Here is an 18,109-nt window from a genome sequence, read left to right as displayed (position 1 = left end):
AGCCTTTCTGACCAACAATTAACAGGCATTTGTTAAGTGCTTTCTATAGACCATTTCTAAGGGCTGTGGAAACAAAGAAATACAAAAGCAGTCCCTATCCTCAAGAAGCTTATATTCTAGTGGGGTGACCATGTACATAAATCAGTACACACAAGATAAATATAAAATAGATGGAAAACAGACTTAGAGGAAAAGACATTAGCAGCTAAGGAGCATCAACAAAGTTTTATTAGGAGATGCCACAGAAGACAGGGATGGTGGGAAAGCAGGATAAGCAGGCAGTAGGTAGTTGCTGGACCTTGCCCTGGGAGGGCCATCAACGGGCCACAATGCAGAGCTTATAGATGGGAGGGATGTTGCCAAAGCCGCTGATCTTTGGGGTGATGTCAATCTCACTGGCAGGAACCAGAGACTGGAGGGAGAAACTCTGCAGGATGGCTGTGAAGTAGAGGAAAAGCTCCATCCGGGCCATGGCCTCCCCAAGGCACACACGCTTCCCTTAGAAAGCCACCATTATTCATGGTACCAGCAATGGGAAAAAAGAAACATGCAGCATGGATCATTGAAATGCTTCCAAACAAATAACCTAAATCATGGTCATCAAATAAAGTATGTATATAGCCTAATCCCAATGGGGTGGGGGAGGCAGTTCTAAGATTCTAAGCTTGTACTTGTCTGTAGGTTCAAAAGCAGGAGTGTGCCATAGCCAGTGCTTACTGGCTCCAAGGAGCAAATGGTCAAATTCTCCCCATGAGCACTTACACCCCAGAAATTGGCAAAGGGTACAAATGAGGACTTCATTTATTGTTCTGTTGATTTAAGTTGTAGACTTAAGAAGGTGATGGAGAAAACATTAATGATTCAGATTAAACTTAAAAGTGTGTCATAGATGCATTTTTTTTCAGAGAGCTGGTAAAGACACATCTCTCATTCCAAATGTCTTAGAGCTCTAAGATGTCAAGATTCTAAGACTAACCATTTAATACTGTGTTTTCCAACAATTCTAATATCCTAATTTTCCGTGGGACAGTGGAGAGTATCAGTGCTCTGAGTTCAAATTTTCTCTGTGATCCTTATTTCTTGTATGAACTTGATCAAGTCTCTGCCTCTCTGGGTCTCATTTTCCTCATCTGTCAAATGGAAGCAGTTGGACTCTGAGGGTCCCTTAAGCTCTAAAGTTATGGTCTTGTGCTTCTCTTCTAACATTCTGAGAATCTATGGTTATGACCCAGCCCTATAGCCCACTCTGTACCGTACTCTTACCCAAGACCCTTCAATGTCTCTGAGCAGGAAGAATGAAGAGAAGGGGGAGGTTTCTAAGAACCCACCTGAGGCGAATGGCACAAAGGCCTCATTCTTCTTGAAGTGTCCCTGCTCATCCAGAAAGTGCTGTGGCTCAAAGGTTTCAGGTTTTTGGAAATACTTAGGGTCTCGGAGAGCAGAGCCAATGAGAGGGAAGATATCAGTGCCCTGGAGGGAAGGTGGGCATGAGCATAATGAGCAGGGTCAGTTCTAGGATACAGGGGCTGGAGTTGGGGTAGGGAGCAGGAAAGTGGAGAAAAGGATTGGGTGGGGGAGACACATAGGAAGAGCCCCCTTACCTTTGGCAAGATGTAACCTCGGAAGTGGGTGTCTCGGATGACTGTGTGAGGGACACCCATGGGCACAATGTCTGTAACTCTCTGGATCTCATGGATGACTGCATCAGTGTATGGCATCTGCATCCGGTCCTCTGTCTTGGGGAGTCTGTGTCGCCTGATCACGTGGTCAATCTCCTCTTGGACCTTAAATGAAGGGGTCAGAAATCTTGAGAATTTGGGACTCAGGCTCAAAAGAGTCTCATCTCAGAGATTATGTGACTTTGATAAGTCACTTCCTTCCCTGGGCTTCTGTTGTGAACTAAGAAGACTGGTCAAGACGTCTTCTAGTTCTAAGTCATTGAATCTGTCAGCCTTAAAATGAGAGAACTTTGTAATCATTAACTCTTATAATGATGAACCTAGGGCTAGAAGGGATCCCAGAAGCCTTTTGATTCAACCCCCTTAGCTTAAAAGGAGGAAAGTGAAGTCTATCTGATTTGTCTAAGTTCACATAGATCAATTGCTGAGTCAGGATCTGAACCCATACCTTTCAAATCTCAAAGCCAGCGCTCTTTCTGTAGTACCACAGTGCTTCCAATAAGCAACAATTTAGCATTGGATAGAGAAACAAAGCTGCAGAACATGACCTAGAACTTTAGACTCTTAGGATCATGGAGTCTTAAAATCCAAATGCTTCAGAATCCTGGAATCTGATGATCATAAAGCCTTTCAAATACAGGGATCTTGGAGAAAAAGAACTTCAGAACACTTAGAATCCCAGAACATTGGGAATGACAGAACCTTGGACTTGAAGAATTATGGAATATTTATAATGGTCAAGAAGAGATAAAAACATACAACTTACTCCCTTCACAGGAGAGATGGGGGACTATGGGTATAGAACAGTGCATACACTGTAAGGTTCAGTTGATGTGGTGTCTCATTTTGTGGAATCCCCTGCCCTCTTCTCTTTCTTATCCTTTGTAACAAAAGATAGTTCACTGGAGAGGGAAGAAGGAAGTGAAGGGGATATGCATACAAACCACCTCTGGTCTCCCTAATTAAACCTCCCTGGGCTTCAGTTATTTCAACTGTAAAATGAGGGAGTTGACCAAGTCTACACCTACCACCCTATAACATCAGTTTTTAACCATCATTTTTCATAATAGCTTTCATTTATGTAGCACTTTATAAATATAATCTAATTTTATCCATACAAGAATTCTGAGGGAGAGTTGTAATCCCTATTTTATAGATTAAGAAACAGACTAGTTAAGTGAGTTGCCCCGGTCACACAGCTAGCCTCTGAGGTTGGGTGTGAATTTAGGTCTTTCTGACTCGTTAACTCCAACACTCTATCCACCACAAAACTTAGTTGCCTCTATTGTTGTTGAAACTTTTTCAGTCATGTCTAACTCTTTGTTACCCCCTTTGGGGGATTTTCTTGGCATAGATACTGGAGGGGTTAAGCATTTTCTTCTCCAGTCCATTCTATAGAGCAACTGACGCAAACAGGGTTAGGTGACTTGCACAGGGTCACATAGCTAGTAAATGTCTGAGGCTGAATTTGAACTCATGAAGATGGGTCTTCCTGATTCTAAGCCCAGTGCTCTATGCACTATGGCACCACCTAGCTGCCCTACCTATCTCTGTTACTAACTCTAATTCCATTTTTATAAGACTGGCAGGAAGAGGGTTGGAGGAGGGTTCAATTAATTTCAATTCAAGAAACATTTAAGTATTAACTACATACTACCTTAGAGGAATAGTGGTAAGCACAGAATTTGGGATATGCTTGTTTTTTAAACCAGACTGGTGAGTTCATCAATCCTTATACTAGTGTGGAATAGAGAATTCTTTCTACCCAGTACAGATCATCATTTAGCTAAAGCAGTAGGATGTTAGGATATAAAGGCAAAAAGGAGCATAGAGTGGAGTCTGACAGAGCCCATGGTGGGGCTAAATGTTTGAAAGTCACCTACTTGAACTTCCAGAAGACAAGATGGCACAGTAAACTATAAATGCTCTCACCCTCTCCTTGCTGACCTTGAAAAACCCAGAGAATATTGCCCCAGCAAAAATCCTGGGCTAGTGGGGCCAGCAGAAGGGGTACAGCAGTCTTTTAGCTCAGGAGGATAGAATAATCATCAGGAAGTGTCTCTTTTGCTGCGGGTGAAGGGAACCAGGGCAAGATTGGAGGTATCCCAGCAAGCCCCACCTCACAGGACCAGCAAGAGGTCCTCAGATCCAGGGGGATGGAGCCAGTAAGTGCCAATACCAGGACCTCAGGTGTATCTTAGCACATCCAGGGGAATCTGGCAGACACCAGTGCAACCACCAGCAGCTAAGCCTGCCTTTGCTTTAGTTCAGCCCTAGGGAGTAAGAGATCTCCAGTGTCCAGACCACCACTCCCTGACACCTCATGCCATTAGCTTCAGTGTAACCCCAGGGAAGCTCAGAAAGACTTCTACTGGCCTCAGCCTTGGCACACACCAGCCAGCTGCAGCTCATCCCCAGGCAAATTGCTGCATTATATCACTTTCAGGTGACAGAATCAGAGGCCACAACACACAAAGCCAGTAACCAGGCCCCCAGTTCCCAGTGCAAGAGACATAGGACAGAGCTTCCTGTGCCCATGAAGCAGAGATCCACTTTAAAAGCCAGGAAAAAGGCAATCATCATGATCAAGAAGCAAATTAGAAAAGCAAAGACTATAGAATCTTACCATGGGGACAGGGAAGATCAATTATGAATTCAGAATAGGACCCCATTGACACTATACCCACATCTGGAACCTCAGAAGGGAATTTGAACTAGTCTCAAGCCCAAAAAGCATTATTGGAAGAGATCAAGAAGAATCTTAAAAGCCAAATCAGAAAGGTAGAAAAAAATTGACCAATGATTGAAAAAATATAATTGACAAAATGAAAAAAAATAACCGAAGGGAAGAGTTCCTTAAAAAATAAAATTGACCAAGTTGATAATGAGCTACAAAACCTAACTGGAGAAAATAACTACTTAAAAGGGAATTTAGACAAATAGAAAAGGAAGTACAAAAACTAACTAAAAAACCAATCCATTAAAAATTAGAATTGGGCAAGTAGAAGCTAATGAATCTATGAGGCACCAAGAGTCAGTCAAACAAAATCTAAAGAATGAAAAAATAGAAGAAAACATAAACTATCTCATTGGAAAAACAACTGACCTGGAAAACAGATTCAAGAGAGAAAATCTAACAATTATTGGTCTACTGGAAAGCCATGATGGAAATAATAGACTGGGTAGTATCTTCCAAGAAATCATCAAGGAAAACTGCCCTGAGGTCCTAGAACCAGAGGGTAAAATAGTTATCCAAAAGAATCCACTGATCACCTCCTGAAAGAGATCCCGTATTGAAAATGCCAAGGAATATTGCAGCCAAATTCTAGAATTATCAGGTCAAAGAAAAAATATTGCAAGCATCCAGAAAGAAACAATTCAAATATTGAAGAACTCCAGTCAAGATCACATAGGACCTTGCAGCTTCTACATTGAAAGTTAAGAGGGACTGTAAAATGATATTCCCTGAGACAGAGGAGCTTGGACTACAACCAAGGATCAACTACCCAGCAAAATTGAGTACAATCTTTCAGATAAGAAGATGGACATTCAATGAAATAAGGGATTTCAAGATCTTCCTTATGAAAAGGCCAGAGTTCAATGGCAAATTTGATCTTCAAATACAAGACTCAAGAGAGGCACAAAAAAGCACATGGGGTGGTGGAGCCAAGATGGGGGAGTAGAAGGATGACCTGTAGGAACTCTCACCATAGCCCATAAAATACCTGTAAAAATGACTCTAAATAAATTCTAGAGAAACAGAAGCCACAAAATGACAGATTAAAAGAGATTTCCAGCCCAAGGCAGCCTGGAAGGTCGACAGAAAAGGTCTGTCGCACTGGACTCAGAGCAGAGCACAACCCGGCCTTGACTGCACGGCACAGCAGGGACAGGACTGGAGCAGGCTCAGGAATGGAATCCAGGGCAGCAGCTGTAGTTCCCAGATCTCTCAATCCACAAATGCCAAAAACAGCTTCAAAGGTCAGTGAGAAAGCTCTTTCACCTGAGGGAGACGGGAGCAGTGTCCTCCCGTAGCCCCAACCCCAGGTAGCCCCAGGTAGTGGCAGCATCAACTTTTGGAGCCCTAAGCCTGGAGCTCCTGGGGGAACTGAGCAACTGGTCTGGATCTCAGCCCTGAGTGGTGGTCATGGGGTGAGGAGGAGCACTGTCATGGTGGATCTGGTGGAGGCTTTGGAGAAGATCCTGGGTAGAAAAGTTTGCGGTATCTCCCAGATCAGAGTGTAGGCCAGGAGACGAGTAAACACCTCTCTCTTTATTGTGCCTCCTTGAAGGAACTGAGAACTTACATGTTCCTGGAGTATACCGTCCTCTTGACAAGGGACTTAAAAGTCAAGTAACTGACTGGGAAAATGCTCCAAAAAGGGAAAAAATAAGACTATAGAAGGTTACTTTCTGGGTGAAAAGGTATTCTTTTCCATCTTTTTGGGTGAGGAAGAACAATGCATAGCCTCAGAGGAAGGCATAAAAGTCAAGGCTTCTGTATCCAAAACCTCCAAAATAAATATGCAATGATTTCAGGCCATGGAAGAGCTCAAAAACAATTTTGAAAATCAAGTAAGAGAGGTGGAGGAAAAATTGGGAAGAGAAATGAGAGTGATGCGAGAAAATCATGAAAAACGAGTCAACACCTTGCTAAAGGAGACCTGAAAAAATGCTAAAGAAAATAACACCTTTAAAAATAGACTAATTCAAATGGAAAAGAGGCCCAAAAAGCCAATGAAGAGAAGAATACTTTTAAAAAGAGAATTAGCCACATGGAAAAGGAGGCTCAGAAACTCATTGAAGAAAATAGTTCTTTAAAAATTAGAATGGAGCAGATGGAGGCTAATGACTTTAAGAGAAACCAAGAAATTACAAAACAAAACCAAAAGAATGAAAAAATAGAAGACAATGCAAAACATCTCATTGGAAAAAACACCTTGAAAATAGATCCAGAAGGGATAGTTTAAAAATTATGGGACTACCTGAAAGCCATGATCAAAAAAATGAGCCAAGATACCATCTTTCATGAAATTATCAAGTAAAACTGCCCTGATATTCCAGAACTAGAGGGTAAAATAAATATTGAAAGAACCCACTGATCTCCTCCTGAAACAGATTCGAATAGAAAAACTCCTAGGAATACTGTAACCAAATTCCAGAGTTCCCAGGTCAAGGAGAAAACATTGCAAACAGCCAGAAAGAAACAATTCAAGTATGGTGGAAATACAATCAGGATAACACAAGATCTATCAGCTTCTACGTTAAGGGATTGAAGGGCTTGGAATATGATATTCCAGAAGTCAAAGGAAGCAGGATTAAAAGCAAGAATCTTACTCAGCAAAACTGAGTATTGTTCGGCCTAGAGGCCGAAGGGCTACCCGAGCCTTTCTTACCTGTCGTCCAGGTCTTCGGGGATCAGCCGGATAAACGTGTTGAGAGAAGAGACTTTCCAGAGTTGAACAAGGGTTAGTCTTTATTCAGGGTCTTAGTTACATGTGCAGGGTGAATTCTTCCTCAGGAGAGAGGAATCCTCCTCCTCCCAAGGGGCAAGGATCGTACAGCAAGAGGATGGGAGCTGGAGAGGGGAGGGACCCTCTGCCCTCTAAGGGCCCCTCAGCGCGAAGAGCGCCTTCAGGCTTTCCTGACCCTACTTAAGCTCTCCTGCCGCATAGTTTGCACGTGAATACCGTGCATGCTCTCAGCCCTTAGCTAGTCAACAACAGGTGTGCTCAGACCACAGGCCAATCTCAAGGGTGGGATGGTCTCCCCAGCAAGTTTCCCACTGAGAAGAGGCGGAAATGCACGAGATAGACTGTGTTTCACGCCTCAATTCCCAGCTGTTCCCTGGGGGGCCTCATGAGAACTCTGAGGTTTAGAAGTCCTCACCTTTACCTGCCCGAGACTGTCCACGTGAAAACTGAGCTTACACCCCCAACAGAGTATAATACTTCAAGGGAAAAATTGATCGTTCAATGAAATAGAGGACTTTCAAGCATTCTTGATGAAAAGACCAGAACTGAATAGAAAATTTGACTTTCAAACACAAGAATCAAGAGAAGTATGAAAAGGTAAACAGGAAAGAGAAATCAAAAGGAACTTGTAAAGTTGAACTGTTTACATTCCTACATGGTGAGGTAATATTAGTAACTCCTGAAACTTTTGTCAGTATTTCGGTAGTTGGAGGGATTACACACACACCTACACACACACAACCTATCTTACACTACAGGAAATTAGGGGAGAAGGGGAGAAATGTGATGCAAGGATGATGGAAGGGAGGGCAAGTGGAAGGAGGGAACAATTAGATGTAAACACTTTAGGGGAAGGATAAGGTCTAAAGAGAGAATAGAATAAATAAGGGGAAGGATAGGATGGAGGGAAATATAGTTAGTCTTTCACAACATGACTATTATGGAAGTCTTTTGCAAAACTACATATATATAGCCTACATTGAATAGTTTGCTTTCTCAGTGGGGATGGGTGGGGAGAAGAAAGGGAGAGAAGTTGGAACTCAGCATTTAAGGAATGAATGTTGAGAACTGTTTTTGCATGCAACTGGGAAACAAGAAATACAGGTAATGGGGTATAGAAATCTATTTTTCCTTACAAGAAAAGAGAGAAGATGGGGATAAGAGAATGGATGGCTATGATAGAAGGGAGGGCCAGTTGGGGGAAAGGGTAATCAGAATGCATGGTGTTTTGGGGTAGAGTTGGGGAGAAAATTTGGAACTCAAAATCTTGTGGAAATGAATATTGAAAACTAAAAATAAATAAATTTTAAAAAGGCAAATAGGGGAAAAACCAGAAAAAACCCTTGTTATTCAAAAAAGGTCAACTGTTTACTTCCCTATGTAAGAATGATACTTGCTAATCTTGAGAATTGTATATTTATTGCAACATTTAAAAGGGATATACACAGAATGTGTGGGTATAAATTAACTGATATGATGATTAAAAACCTTATTAATGTGTACAAAAGAATTGTAATGGGAGAAGAGGAAAAGTAGGAGGCAGAAAAAGGTAAATTATGTCACTTGAAGAGGTACAAAAACATATTTTAGTACAGGGAAAGAAAAAAGGGAGATGAGCATCGTTTGAGCTCTACTCTTATCAGATTTGGTTCAAGGAGGGAATAACATATTCAGTTAAGTATAGAAATCTACCTTGTCCTACTGGGCAGTAGGAGTGGAATAGGGAAAGAAAAGGGAGGGGGTCATTAGAAGGGAAGGAAGAAGTACTAAGGGAAAAGGGAAAGAAAAGGGATGGGGGCTTATAGAAGGGAGGGAAGATAGAGGGAGAAAGTACTGTGGAGTCAGAATGGAGAATGAAGCACACTATTTTCTCTTTTATGTTTTGTTTTGTTTTGTTTTTCTCATGGTTTCTTCTGTTTGTTACACTTCTATGTAGCATGAAGAATGTGAAAATATGTTTAATAGGAATGTCTGTGTAGAGCCCTTGTAAGATTGCTTACCATCTTGGAGAGGGAAGGGGAGGGAGGGGGAAAAATTTAAAACTTATGGAAGTGAATGTTGAAAACCGAAAACAAATAAATTAATAAACTTCGGGAAGAAAAACAAAGGCAAAAAAGAAAAAGGAAGGAAGGAAGAAAAGAAAAGAAAGAAAGAAAGCCCCTGTCCTACCTCGGACAGTTTGCATTCTATTGAGAGATGTCTCAGGTGAACAGATACAGTAAAAAGCATGCTTTTTGGGGAGAGAACATATTGGGTGGGGCACCTGAGCTTAAATTGGAAGGAAAAGGGACATTGCAGGACCAGGACTGCTTGTGAGAAGCAACTGGAATTAGGGGAGCAACAACCATACTAGTGGGTTGTTGTCTTTCAGAATCAAGGAGGACCAAAATGACATCACTATGTAGGGGTCAATGTACCATGGCTGACCAGACCAATACAAGCTCAGAAAGCTCTACCACAAGTCAGGCACAATGCAGAGCAAGAGAAGAAGTGATATGTCCTTTACTAAACTTGGAAAAGTAGTTCTGAATTGTGGCCTTTGAGGACTAATGGTGGGGTCTGCCTCTTGCCTCTGGGCAAAGGATATGATCTATAGGAGTAGAGTGAAGAACAGTTTTCACATATAGCCAATACCTTGATTAGTTTACTTGATCATAATAATTAAAGAGGGGTCTGGGAGTATGATAAAAATGTTTTTTAAAAAGAGCATCAATAATATTTTAGAATGTTATTTTTCAAGTATCCATTTGAAATATTGTTTCTTTCCAAATTGCACTATTCTAAGGAGGGGATTTAATATAATAAAATATATATGTATACACACACATATCATGTTCTCTGACTCAATGGGCCTCCTACATGTACTTTTTTTTGATCCAGAGCTTCAGAATTCGTTGGTATAGAGAACTGACTGTAGGGGATACTTCCTCTCCCTTCTTCTCTACCAGTGCAGAGAACAAGTGTCCTGCAGCTCTGTTTTGGGTACAAAGAAGTAAAAAGACTTGTCTAGTATTACAGAGCTGTCACATGCTAGAAGGTCTTCCCCCAATTCTTTCTCACTCCAAAGTGAACTTTTCATCCACTAACTCTACGCAGCCCGTGGTTGGATGGATAGATGGATAGGTAAATAGAGACAAATGATCAATGGATGGATGGTTGGTTGGTTGTTGTTAAATCATTTTCAGTTTTGCCCAATTCTTTGTGATCACATTTAGGCTTTTCTTGATGAAGATGCTGGAGTGGTTTGCCATTTCCCTCTCCAGCTCATTTTATAGATGAGAAAACAGAGACAAACAGGTTATGTGGCTTGCCCAGGGTCACACAGCTGGTAAATGTCTGAGGCCAGATTTGAACTCAAGTCTTCCTGACTTCAGGCCAGACATTCCGTCCACTGCACTACCTCAGTTCCAAGTGACAGACAGGTGGATGGATGGACGGAGGGACAGATGGATGGATGTATAGAGATAAATGATTAATACTTGGATGATTAATTGCTGGGTGAATGGATGAATGAGTAGATCAACGAATGTATGGGTACTTGGATTAGATAAACAGACAGACAGACAGATAGGTAGATAGATAGATAGTTTAGATAGATAGATAGACAGATAGATAGATAGATAGATAGATAGATAGATAGATAGATAGATAGATAGATTCCTGAATTGTTGGAATAGAAAGATTTTTTTTAAATATAGGAAAGATCAGGTTACAAGAAATTGTCTCCAAGGTCCCTTTCTAAGCCTGGCACGTGTGATTTATAGCTAGCTTCCTCAGTGTCTTCTGCCAGTGTCTCCCTCTCCCCCAACTCCGCTGATATTACAGTACAAGCTTTCTGACGGTAGAAATTGTTTCATTCTTTGTATTTCTATCTTGAGCACCTGACCCCAAACCTGCAACACAGTAGATATTTAAATGCTTGTTGATTTCCTGATTGATTCAAGGGGACCAGAAGGCATATAGTCATCAGGGTCTACCAGGGAATGAAGTTCTATTCAGGACCAGGCATGGATGTGGCGAGGGTGGGGACCAGGAGGATGGTCAGGAAGAGAACTCACCTCCCACCTCTGGGTGTTTCATGAGAACCAGGAACCCATAACACAGCGTGGAGCTGACTGATTCAGTCCCAGCAAAGAACAAGTTTAAAGTGGTGAGGACCAGGTTCTTAAGGCTGAATTCTGTCTGAAGGTTGTCTTTTTCCTGGGAGTAGGAGGAAGACATTGCACCTCAAAGTTCATGCTTTCTTATGCTCTTCAACTATAAGTCTCCTGTGCCTGCTCTCTCCCCATCCCTGCGTCTCAGGTGCTGGCCAGCTTGGCCAGGTGCCTCTAGGAGTGGGACTAAGTGAGATCACTTGGACTTTCTGGAGGGGGGAGGGACTCAGTCATCTGAGGCAGGGAGGAATGTGGGGCTGTAGAGGGAGAGGTAAGGATGCTCAAGACAGAGAATGACAGAATTTGGCTTATGCAGGGAAGGGAAAAGGTTTCCTTTCTATGGGAAGTCTGTCTTGATCACCCCTCAGTTCAAAAAAGTTTACTGATCAAGCACTGGAAAGGACCCCAGAGGACATGAAGTTCAATCCCCTCATTTTACAGATAAAGAAAGGAAGGCCCAAAGAAATGAAATGACTTGCCCAAGGTCATCTTCCCATAAGTAATGGTGAGTGGGACAGTGAAAAGGTGTCACTTAAGTCTCTTAAGTCAGAGAACCTGGGTTCAAAATCCTCCCGCTGATACCATCTGTGTACCCTCGGGCTGCTCAGTTTACTTCTCTGGGAGTCAGTTTCCTCATCTTCTGTCAGATAAGGGAGTTGGAACTTTGAGCTCTAGGTTTATGAACCAGGTCCTGATTCCAACTCTGGTATTGTTTCTCCTTGAATTAGCATGTATATATCTCTGCATGTATTTGCATGTTCTTCTTCCTCCCCACCTTGAGAGAATGTAAGGTTTTTCTTTTCCATAGTACTTTGTACTTAGTAAGCACTCAATAGATCCTTGCTGATTGGAAAGATTGCTGGCTTTGAGTTGGGAAGGCCCTTTGGGTTCATCTAATCTGATTCTTTTCATTTTACTGATGAGGAAACAGAGGTCCAGACTGAGGAAGGGATTTGCCAGTATCACAGAGGTGATGAGTGGAAGAATCAAGATTTAAACATGTCTTACAGTTTTAGATCCCTGGAGAAAGGGCCAGGACACCATGGTAGGGGACAGGAGAGCGAGGTTTTGAAAGACAGCTTGAGGAACGTGTCTTGGTTTCAATGGACCATAGGGAGAGATAGAGTCACACTTAACTATATGGATAAGGGTGTGGGGCTTGGACAGTGCGAATGGGAGAGGGAGAGGCTGGGAAGAGTCAGGGAAAAGTATGGAGTATTGTAGGTGGCACCTCATGCATTTTGATAAGGAAGTAGTCAATGAAGTCCCGGGGGTTGTTGGGATCCAGAGAGGCCTCATTGATCTTGACTCTCAATGTGATGAAGTCCTTCAGCTCTTCAGTAAGGTTGTAAATTTTGTTATGGCATCCAGGTAGGTACTGCATGATCCCTGAGTACACGTCGTAGAGCTGAAGGATGAGAGTGGGGATGTAAAGAAAAACATGTCTCATTAGACTGGAGAAACAGGACATGAGGGAGGGGAAAGGTTTGGGGGAGCCAAATAGGTTGGAATATCTGAAGGCTTAATAAATTTCAGAAGGGAAAAAAAACACAACTCTTTCTTTATCTCCAAGGAACTTTTTAAATGTGTTTTTAATTTTTTTAAAAATCTCACCATATTGTGGAGATAGAAAACAGAGGCAAAATGTGAGACCACACCCCTCCATTATCACCAATATGATTCCATTTCAACTTCTTTCAGGAATTTATGGCCAGATGACCACTAAGCTCCCATCTTGTTATGACTTTTACCAGTCAGGAAGACATCTACAAAGCTGTCTCATTGGGTCCTAATAACCATGTGACTGAGATGCTGTGCAAATTACTATGTTATGTTTATGAATGTGGACACTGAGGTTCAGAAAGCATGAATGATTTGTCCATGGACACAAAACTAGCAAGTGTAGGGAATGACCAGAGTGGAAACTCTCTCCACTGGCATACATGTCCCTAGAGTTACCCAGGGGACTGATAAATTGTGACTTGTTCCTGGACACACAACTAGCATGTATGGAAGAAGCATAATTTATGCCCAATTCTCTGTCTCTCAGGAGGATCCTTTATCTATTATGCCATGCTGTCCCTGACAAATAGCATTGTTCATAAATAAATGGTAATTTAGTTATTAAGCTAAAAAAGAATAAATCCTCGGCTTCCAGGATTCTAAGGTTTATATTATGATTCCAGGTTCTAAATCCTGTGGTTCAAAGGTTCTATGATTTTAAAGTTCTGAGATTCTGAGGTCCCATGAGTCAAAAACTCCAGGCTTTGATGATTCTGATACTCTGTGATCCTGAGTCTGTATATCTAAGGTTCTAAGATTGTGATTCTAATATTCTAAAATTCTGGAGACTAATATTCTATGGTCCTGAGGTTCTATGATACTATGTTTTTAAAACTCTGAAATTCTATGATTTCTTAGGTTCAAATATTCTATAGTTTTTATACCCATGTTCCAAACTTCTAAGGTTCTATAATCTAAACCTGTAGAGGTTCTAGAATTCTAAAGTTCTAAGATACAGTGGTTCTAACATTCTAAGATTCCAAAAAGCTAAGTTTCTCTGACTAAGATTCTGTGACTGTATATTTCTCACACCCTAGTTTTCTAAAAGTTTAAAGTTTTATTTGAGCATTCTATGATTCTAAAGTTCGACTCTTCCAATAACCTATGGTTTTAGAACTTAACTGGGCTATGACTCTAAGATTCTGTGACTCTTTGTTTCGAAGGTACTTGTATTCTAAAATTAAAAGAGCCTACTACCCCAGCATTCTAAATTCCCAATATTCTGATTTTCTAGAGTCTAAGATTCTATTTAAAAGGTTCTAGTATCCTAAAATTCTAAGGTTTTCTCTGGTTCTGATTTCCCAAGATTCCACTACACTAAGGTTTCATGATTCTGAGATTCTGTGAGATTACATTTCTAACATTCTTATATTCTTATTATGTAAAAGTTTTAATATAAGAATCTGTGATTCTAAAATTCCATGTTCCCAACAGTCTATTGTTCATGAGTCTAAAGATCTATGGTTCTAAGATTCTGTGATTCTATGTTTATAAGGTACTAGATTTCTAAAATTAAAAGATTTCAAGTTTCTAGATCCTGTGGCTCTATTTCTAAAATTATAATATTCTAAAATGAAAATATTCCAGTACTCTGGGGTTCTAAGTTCCTGAGTAAATAAGAAATTCTATGGTTTGAGAGTAAAATATTCTGTCATTCTGTTTCTGAGGTTTAAATAGTTTGAAATTAAAAGATTCTAGTATTCTAAGGTTCTATGACTATTGAATTCTGTGTCTCGACAAGGTTGCCTTTGGTTGTTCTTTGTTTGGGTGCAGGGGATTGGGGAGTTAGAGGAAGCTGCCAGCACAATAGTACCTGGGCCCAGAGCATGCTCATCTCGAAGAAGATCTTATTGATTAGGCTCATCAGATACAAGAACTGCTTGTCCTCATAGTCAAAGCGGTTCCCCAACACCACACAGCTGATGACATTGGAAACCGTGCGGCTCAGGAAGAAGGAAGGATCAATGGGGGCTCCTAGAGGAGAGAAAGAGGGAGGCAAGTATGGGATGGAGGGCAGGCAAAAGGAGAGAGATTGAGATGTGGAAAGAAGAGGCACTTAGGGGAAGACAGTGACTTATTTGGGGTCAGACTCCATTTGCTGAGTGACCTCAGACACTTCCTCTTTTCCGCTCTCTCTCTCTAGGCCTTAGCTTCCTCCTCTGTAAAATGGAATTGGACACATGGACTAGGATCTTAAGATCATCGAGCTAAAAGGGACCTTAGTGATCACTTAGTCTAAATCCCCTCTCATTTTTGAAATGAAGAAACTGAGGTTAGGTTGATATAGTGACTTGTCCAAGGTCACTCAGCTATTAAACATCAGAGGTAAGAATTGAACCAAGATCCTACATATTCTACGATTTTGCAGTCAATGCCCTTTACATGTCCCATGCTGCCATCCTTGTTTGACAGGTGAGGAAAATGAGATCCAGTTAGCTAGGTGAGGTCACTTGACCCAAATCACACAGGAGAGAGAGGCCAAATTTGAACCCAGGTCCTCTGACTCCATATCCTTGTGCTTTTGCCAAGTCCCTTCTTAAGGTCTGAGCTTGGACTAAGGGAGGGAGACTGGATGACCTTTAGGATTCCCCAAGTCTACTCTTAAACAAGCTGTCTTCTGGAGTTGTCTGAAACCCCCCTCCCCACCCAGTGATATTTTCTTAAGTCCATTTCTTCCAATACCATTTCCCCACCCCATCCCCATTTGGGCCTCTGGTTCTCCTCATGGATCCTCATTCTTAAGTCACCATCCCTCATCTCCCTATTCTCCTGCCTCTGTTTCTCCCAAAGCCCCTGTGTAGCTTTTACCATTTGTATTGCGAAATTCTTTCAGCAAGAAGCTAGCCTCTTCTTGAATGCACTCCTCAATACTGCGCTTCCCCATCCCAAAGTCTCGAAGGACAGTCAGAGAGAACCGACGCAAGGTGTGCCAGAGATCTCCATTAGCCAGTACCACACCTACCAGTGCAATAGTGAACATGTATTTTAGGTAGGGGAATGGGATGGACGATCAAAGGCAGAAAGGTCAGGGTGACAATAATATATCCATGGAGTCTTGGTACTTAGAGTTGGAAGGGATCATTCTGGTACAATTCCCATTTTACAGGAGTGGAAATTGAGGCTCTGAGAGGTCACAAGAGCATAGATCAGTAACTGTGAGGGATGTCAGAGGACATCTAATCCAACCTTCATTTGATAGAGGTGGAAACTGAGGTACACAGGGAAAAGAAGGGACTTTCCTTAGGTCACACAGAGGGAGCAGCTGAGCCAGTCCTGGGACCTAAGCCTAGTGTCTCCAAATCCAGAACTCTTTTCATGACTGTGTCTGGTCCTCAGTTTATAGAGATCTTCATTAAATAGTCGAGGGTTCAGGATAGGACAAAGAACAGCCTCCTGGCTCCAGACAAAGAGCCTTAGTCTTGAAACCTGTATTTTCTTCTCTTTCAGTTGGACATAATTTGTTTGGCAGATCCTGGAGTAGTTCCTAATGTCCATCTCCAGTTCATTTTACAGAAGAAGAAACTGAGGCAGACAAGGTTAAGTGACTTGCCCAGGATCACACAGCTAATAAGTATCTGAGGCCAGATTTGAATTCAGGAAGATGAGTTTTTCTGACTGCAGCCCTAGTGCACTATCCACTATGGCGCCACCTACCTGTGCTATTTGAAATGAAGGGACTTTACTCATGGGGTCAAACTCAAATAGCAATGGATCTTTGAAACTGCATATTGACTTAGAAAACCACAAGTAACATTATGTTGTATTTTTACTTATTTTGTTAAACATTTCCCAATTACATTTTAACCTGCTTCCAGGAATTGTGTGGACCCCTTGTGTCACACCAGCCTGAGTTGAGTACCTCTGATAGAACATCTATCAAGTCAGATAGCACCTATTTATTAAGCACCTATTGTATACTAGGCACTGTGCTCAGCTCTGGGGATACAAGACAAAGATAATTCAGTCTAATCAGGTACATGACAGACCAATGACCATGTCCAACTGAGATGGAGACAGGATCAATTAGGGGTAATCTCAGGTGGAAGACAGTGTGTGTGTGTGTGTGTGTGTGTGTGTGTGTGTGTGTGTGTTCATCCTTCATTTTCAAAGACCATGGCATCAGAGAAATGATGACATGACTTGCACTTGACTTTGTTTTGAGTTAGAGAGGGTTGTGCAAGGTTACCAGCCTTACTTTATCCTCCTCTGGTGGAAGACAGTAAGATTAACGAATACCAAGACAGGTTTCCTATTGAAGATGGGAAACCAGAAGGCAGAGATGAGGAGGATGAGCATTCTAGGAAAGGGTAATCGCTAATGAAAATGCCCAGACTCACTTTGCATTTCTCCCTTTCTCAATGTGTGGGAGAGTGAATGAGGGAGGGATTGAATCTGAAATGGAAAATGAAATGAAATGGAAAGAAATGTTCAGTGTTGGGAAATGGAGGGTCTAAGGCCCTCCCTACTTCTAAGTCTTATACTCCCATGCCCCTCTCTCCCCAAAAGCCCCACTGAGCCCCCATGAAAGTGTCTCTAGTTCTAGTGTTAGTCAATTTCCTCTTGGTTCTAGGAAGTATTGGAGAAAGCTTGTACCTTATACTGAGTCTATGGTAATAGGCAGGGATTTATGGGAGTCATAACCACTTGACAGCCAGCATACTTTATAGAAGTCTCTCACCATGACCTTGGAAGTTCTGATCAATGGAGGCCATCTGCCCCCGGCCACTGAAATTCTCTGCCTAGACGACCAGTGCTTCCTTCATCACCTCATGGCCACGTAGCATGACTACTCTTCGAGGACTCAAGAAGACAGTAAACACAGGCGCATACTTTTTACTGCGCTGGAGGGAAACAGAATGGAGTGAGGTAGAGAGGTCCCAGCCCATATTTCCTAGCCTAATCCTCAGGGACAAGGGAGGAAGGTACTAAAGGGTGGCCCAGGTGATGTACCTTGAAGGATGTACAGGAAATATGATAGAGTGGAAAGAGCCCTAGTGAAAAGATCTGGGTTTCATCCCAGTATCTCTTCTCTTGGACTCTGTTTCCCTAATGTGGGAAATGGGCTAGATTATTTCCAATGTCTCTTCCAGATCTTATGGCAATAATCATTTAAGATTGTTTGAGCCCCAATAAGGGCCAAAGACTGAATGAATCAACCAGAAGAAGCACCCTGACCTAACAGACATGCTTTGCTCCAAGAATGCCCCTTTCTCTTGCAACAACTACAGGACTGAATGAG

General features: G+C 41.9%; 1 protein-coding gene across 1 annotated transcript in view; it reads right to left on the bottom strand.

The window, feature by feature from the left end:
* Positions 1–245: 245 nt before the first annotated feature.
* Positions 246–18,109, bottom strand: part of LOC140507450 (cytochrome P450 2G1-like) — a 54,298-nt gene continuing 36,434 nt past the window's right edge. The window contains 9 exon segments of the mRNA XM_072615537.1: positions 246–498; positions 1,329–1,470; positions 1,602–1,784; positions 9,417–9,421; positions 11,212–11,353; positions 12,539–12,715; positions 14,684–14,844; positions 15,679–15,828; positions 17,549–17,711. Coding sequence (XP_072471638.1) covers positions 317–498; positions 1,329–1,470; positions 1,602–1,784; positions 9,417–9,421; positions 11,212–11,353; positions 12,539–12,715; positions 14,684–14,844; positions 15,679–15,828; positions 17,549–17,711 — 1,305 coding nt within the window. The 3' untranslated portion in view covers positions 246–316.

This window comes from Notamacropus eugenii, chromosome 5, assembly GCF_028372415.1.
Source record: "Notamacropus eugenii isolate mMacEug1 chromosome 5, mMacEug1.pri_v2, whole genome shotgun sequence".
NCBI lineage: Eukaryota > Metazoa > Chordata > Mammalia > Diprotodontia > Macropodidae > Notamacropus > Notamacropus eugenii.
The sequence above is the reverse complement of the archived record's forward strand: the minus strand, read 5'-3'. Positions and strand labels throughout refer to the sequence as shown.